Raw genomic sequence first — 6,000 nt, 5'->3', positions numbered from 1 at the left:
GACACTTGAGCACACAATCCAAGCTGAAATGACAGCACACCTAGGCCACTGTGCTCTAATGTTCATACTGCTGTCCATTGAATTAGTGAGATATGGAAGACCTACTACCTGCTCAGATATATTTTAAAGATCTTATCATCTCAGAATAAATAAAAACTCAGAACGCTTGCAACTTCTTGGAAAGCATTTTTACTTCAAACACAACCAACAAAGATGGCAAACATTTTCAAATTGCTGATTATGGGATTGTGACTTCATTCTGCAGAAGTCACATTAGAATTGAGAAAATAATTAATTGTGCACAGGAAATTTCTGACAGGAACTGAGTCACGTATTTCAACTCTGATCACATGTTTTTACTGGATCATTTTGAGTTGCTTTTTTGTTCCATCATATGTATGCAATGGAAAAATAGATATCCATTTCTTACCTGGTGTTAGAAATGCAGGAAAAGGAACAGGCCATTTGGCCCTTCGAGTCTGCTCAAATCATTCAACTAGATTATAACTGATTGCCATTTTTGTGTGCTATCCCTATATTCCTTGATGTCATTACCACATAGAAATCTATCAATCTCTGTTTTTAACATACTCAATGACTTAACTTGCATTAGATTCACTACCTTTAAGTGAAGAAATTCCTCCTGTTCTCAGTCCTCAATGGTTTACCTTCCCCCAGTGCATAATCTCTCATTTCTCTGAATTCCATATGCCACTTTTCTGCCGCTTAGCGAAGCCATTGATGTCTTCCTGCAGTCGACAGTCATCCACTTCACTATTAACTGCCCATTCAATTTTTGCACCATCCACAATTTTTCAATCATGCTTCACAAATTTAAGTCCAGCTCAATAATATATAATTAACATATGCATTAAGGGACCCAAACCTGAAAGCTGTAGAACACTACTGGAAACCAGTTGCCATTTGCATAAACATGCTTTCCATTTGCAAAAATACCTGCTGATTGTTACCCTTTGTTTCCAGCCACCAAGCCCATTTTGGATCCAACACACCACATACCCTTGTATCTCATGGGTTTTAATTTTTCTTAACAGTTAATGGACCTAGACAAATGCATCAGCTGTACTACCCTCACCAATCCTGCTTGCTACTTCTTAAAAAATTCAATTAAGTTAGTGAGAGACGATCTTCATTTAACAATACCATACTATCCCTGAATAATCCTGCTTTGCCAAATAACAGCTAATCCTATATCTCAGTATAAACTTCATTAACTTGCCCGCCACTGAGATCAGAGTGACCAGCCTATAGTTATTTAGTCTATTCCTCATACCCATTTCAAAATTTGCAACATTTGCAGGCCACCAAACCTCTGGTACTTTGCTTGTATCTAGTGAGAATTCCTACTCTCTGTTTACGGTCATCCATCAATTCTCAATCCATTACGTATTTTGACTTAAGCCCATATGCTTTCTTTGCTTAATAGTCTCCTGTATGTTACTTTATCAAAAATCTTATAAAAATCTAAATTCACCACATCCACTGGTTCCCTTTTATCTAACTTGGCAGTAATAACCTCAAAGTCCACCAGGCTTGTCAAACTTGATTTCCCTTTGATAAAACTGTGTTGACTCTGGCCAATTTTATTATTTTCTATATTCTGGCATTTTCCCTACTGCCATTGTCAGAATAAATGGTTTGTAATTCTTTGCTTTCACTCCCCCTCCTTTATTGAACAGCAGACTACACTTCCAACCATCATGTCTGGAGGCATCATTCCAGAATCTATAGAAGTTTGAAAGATGACTATCAACTTCGCACTACCTCTAGAGCCAGCGTTTTCAACACTTTGTAATATTCATCATTGGCTCCAGGGGATTTATAAATTTTCAGCCTCACTAAATTTTCCAATGCTACTGTTTTTTTCTTTTGTTAATTAATACTAATTTCTTTCAGTTCCAAATTCTCACTAGTCTCTTGGATCTCTATTTCTGATAGATATTTTCGTATCTTGCCGTAAGAAGATAGACGCAAAATAATATGTAGTTCCTCTGCCATTTCCCTATTACACAATCATAATTTTTTCTGTCTTTGTCTGTAATGGAATTAAGTTTGTTCACTAACTTTGTTCCTTTTACGTACAATCAATCTGTTTCTGGCTAGTTAAAATTTAAGTTTTATTCTCCCTTTCTTGGCCTTCCTTCCAATCCTCATGCTTACTACTTTTTGAAGAATCTGCATAAACCTCCTCCTCCTCCCCTGAATACAATCTTTGACGTCCTTTGTTAGCTCCGTTTGGCTTAATTTTCATGTTGATTTTTTTAACTCTGAATAGAAATGAATGCTATAGAGTCATGCAGCATTGAAACAGCCCTTTGGCCCACCGTGTATAAGCCAACCAACAAACAGCACTGCACAAATCCCATTTACCTGCAGTTGGTCCATAGCTTACTGTGCCCTGGCATTTTAAGTGCTCATCCAGATACTACTTAAATGTTGTGATAAAACCTAATTCATCCACTCGCTCAGGCAGCATGTTCCATATTTCTCCCACTCTTCGGGTGAAAAAAAATTTCTCTGATCTCCCCTAAAACAATTACTTACTGTCTTAAGCTTATGCCCTCTGATCTTAGATACATCTGCCATGGGGAGAAGATTCTCACGATCTACTCTGTGTCTCTCATAATTTTGTGTACCTCAGTCAGTTCCCCCCCCGTCCAAACCCCGCCCCAGGCTCCTCTATTCTAAGGAAAACAAACTCGGCCTATCCAGTCTTTGCTCATAACTGGGACTTTTTATCCCAGGCAGCATCGTGGGGAATCTCCTCTGCACCCTCTCCAGTGCAATCACATCCTTCTGATAGTGTTTTGACCAGAAGTGCACATAGTGTTATATCTATGGCCAAATCATAAAGTTGTAACAAGACTTCCTTGCTCCAATATTCTACGCCCCGGTTAATGAAGGCAAACTTCCTCTATGACATCTTCACCATCCTGTCTACCTGTGCTGGCACCTTCAGGGATCTATGGACTTGTACACCAAGTTCCCTTTGTTCCTCAGAGGAGCCTACCTTCCTTCCTTAATTGGACTTCCCAAAATGCATCACCTTGCACTTTTCAGGATTAAATTGCATCTGCTGTTACTGTGCCCAATTTACCAGCTGATGAATATAAGACTGTAGCCGTAGACCATCCTCCCTACTGTCAACACCACTGCCAATTTTCATGTCTTGTGTAAACTTGCTAATTCTGTAAACTTGCTTTTATGTTCACATCCAAGTCATTAATGTACGCAAAAAACAGCAAGGGTCAGTGCATCAATTCCTGTCATGTTGTTGTAAACCATGTATTAATTATTTAAGTTGTTTTAAGAATCCCTGCAATGTCGAAACAGACCATTCAGCCCAACAAGTCCACACTGAATCTCTGAAGAGCATTCCACCCAATCCCACCCTCCTACTCTATCCCTGAAACCCTGCATTTCCCATGGCTAATCCACCTAACCTACGCACCCCTGAACACTGTGGGAAATTTAGCACGGCCAGTCCACCCAACCTACACACCTTTGGACTGTGGGAGGAAATCCACGTTAACATGGAGAGAATGTGCAATCTCCACACAGACTGTCAACCAGCTTGAATTGAATCTGGCTCCCTGGCGCTTTGAGGCAGCAGTGCTAACCACTGAGCCACTGTGCCACCTCTAACCATTGCCTGTATACCATCATATCTTTTAATGTATTTTGCCATTCTGCACAACTGACTCACTACTCATACCTTCATATCTATCTTTATTTAAATTTAAGATCCTGATTTTGGATTGACTATGTCATTAGACATGCTGTCTAAAAAGCTGCCATAATTTAGTGATGTTTCGTAAACAGTGTTTAATATTATTTTCCTCTGTGTAAATTGAGTAGTTGTATTCTGATTCTTGACCATGGCATTCAAAGCGTTACACAATTGTTCAAATGAAATGTCTGTTCTTCCATGTTTTTGGAAACTTGTCAAAACAGCATCATGCCAAGTTTTGAAACACCTGTTCTGTGAATCAGATTTATTGGACACCAAAATTATTAAATACAAATACTGCACTCGTAGCTCTCTGATTAAACACCCTGCAGGTCTCAATCATTAGCATTTACAGTGCAGCACATGTCACATCCAGCACTTTTGTTATGTAGACACAGGTGAGAGAAGGCTGTGACAGCAATTATAGATAGATCACCTAACTGACGTGCTTCATTATCTAGTGACCTGGAACAAGAGGGCCAAGCCTCAGTCCACCATAACACAAGCCACCAGCGTGCTCGTTGCATCAGTAAGTTCTCACATGTACATTTGTAGTCTGCTATCAGATAGCATGGAGACTCACATTCAGATTTTGAGCATAAGCCAGGTACTCAAACTGATCAAAACCTGCGTAAAACAATAATGAAGCAAACATTGTGCTGTCTCAGGATTTGACTGAAGAAGGAAAACCGACACCTTCAAACAAATCCTATCAAGATTATCTTGTGCTGCCTGCACCATTGTAATGTAAGATTTCTAAAATCTGACTTTCATTTAAAATTCAATTCAAAATATAATTGTAAGACTTTTGTGAAAAAAACACACACAGCACAAGGCTCCCTCAAATCATAATTCTTTTATCCTTTTACACTTTGCCAACTTGAATCACACCTATCTATTCCCAGCTGTACCAGTTCATGCCATGGCTGACAGACATTTACAGCCAGCTCCCCGGAACTTTAGCTAATTGGCATTCTCCAGCAACAAACCTGGACAGTGACAGCTGGTTATTTCTTGAAAAGGAAACATTTGTCAGGCTATGGGGGGAGAGAGAGAGAGACAGAGAGCAGAAGAGTGGAGATAATTGTATAGCTATTTCAAAGAGTCAACACAGAAATAATGGACCAAAAGGCCACCTCTTTTGTTGCAAAATAACTTCATAGAATCCCTACAGTGTGGAAACAGGCCCCTCAGCCCAACAAGTCCACACTGACCCTCTGAGCATCCCAACCAGACCCATCCCCCTGTAAACCTACCTAATCTACACATCCCTGAACACTATGAGCAATTTAGCATGGCCAATCCACCTAGCCTGCGCATCTTTAGACTGTGGGAGGAAACTCACTCAGACAGGGGGAGAATGTGCAGACTCCACACAGACAGTCACCTGAGGGTGGAATTGAACCGAGGTCCTTGATGCTGTGAGGCAGCAGTGCTAACCACTGTGCCACCTCACTTTTTATGACTGATTGTAGATGTAGACATTTTAAATGATGCACAATTCAAAGAAATGTATTTCTATTTCTGATCTGCTGTAACCATGCTGTTCTACATGTCATGCAGCTGAGCTCTTTTTGATGAAAATCCATTCGTTATTTTTTTATTTAAAGATAGAAGTTCATAAATTACACACAGTTTTAAAAGCCTGAAAGCTGATATTATCATTCCCTCTGTAAATTCCTGTGAAAATGTTAGCTTATTTTTGATTGTTTTCTAACAGGGTGAGTTTGTGGCATGTCTGCTTGCTCTACTAAGGCAAATGACAGATAAACATTATCAACAACTTCTGGAAAGCTTCACCAGCAAAGATGATCTCCGGGTGAGTCAGTTGCACCTATGTGTAGCCGTACATGGGTCTGCTTTAGAAACTATAGAAGGCCTGGTGAAGAGACACAGTGAACCTTTTGGACTGAACAAAAATGAAGCCAAGGCAATGTTAGAACTCAAAACAAAAGACGAGAGAATCAAGCTTGTAAGCACCTGGTTGCAGACAGTGGGCAAGTTAAAACACTCGTGGCTCAATGATTGATTAGTTATGGAAAGCGAAGTTTTATAGAGACTTGTATAGCATCTAGAAATCCAAAAACCCTAAGCATGAACATTTTAAGAAATGGCCTAGTACAGTGACCAATGTAGAAGGTTGTACTCTGTGCACTCAATTTGGCTTCTGACTGAAGGGATGAGAAAAGCATAGCCACTTTTGAAAGGTACATATGTAGAGGAATGCTCAGAATCAGCAGCCTAGATAA

General features: G+C 39.7%; 1 protein-coding gene across 5 annotated transcripts in view; it reads left to right on the top strand.

Annotated features, from left to right (window-relative positions):
* Window positions 1-6,000, top strand: part of LOC109917580 (dedicator of cytokinesis protein 4) — a 410,977-nt gene that overhangs the window by 278,063 nt on the left and 126,914 nt on the right. For all 5 annotated transcript variants that reach the window (XM_048607674.1, XM_048607672.1, XM_048607673.1 and 2 more), the window contains one exon: window positions 5,472-5,570. In XM_048607674.1, the coding sequence (XP_048463631.1) occupies window positions 5,472-5,570 (99 nt within the window). The remainder of the gene's footprint in view (window positions 1-5,471; window positions 5,571-6,000) is intronic.

This window comes from Rhincodon typus, chromosome 18 (assembly GCF_021869965.1).
Source record: "Rhincodon typus isolate 14 chromosome 18, sRhiTyp1.1, whole genome shotgun sequence".
NCBI classification, from domain to species: Eukaryota; Metazoa; Chordata; class Chondrichthyes; order Orectolobiformes; family Rhincodontidae; genus Rhincodon; species Rhincodon typus.
Note: the sequence above shows the minus strand (reverse complement) of the source record. Positions and strands in the feature narration are given on the sequence as shown.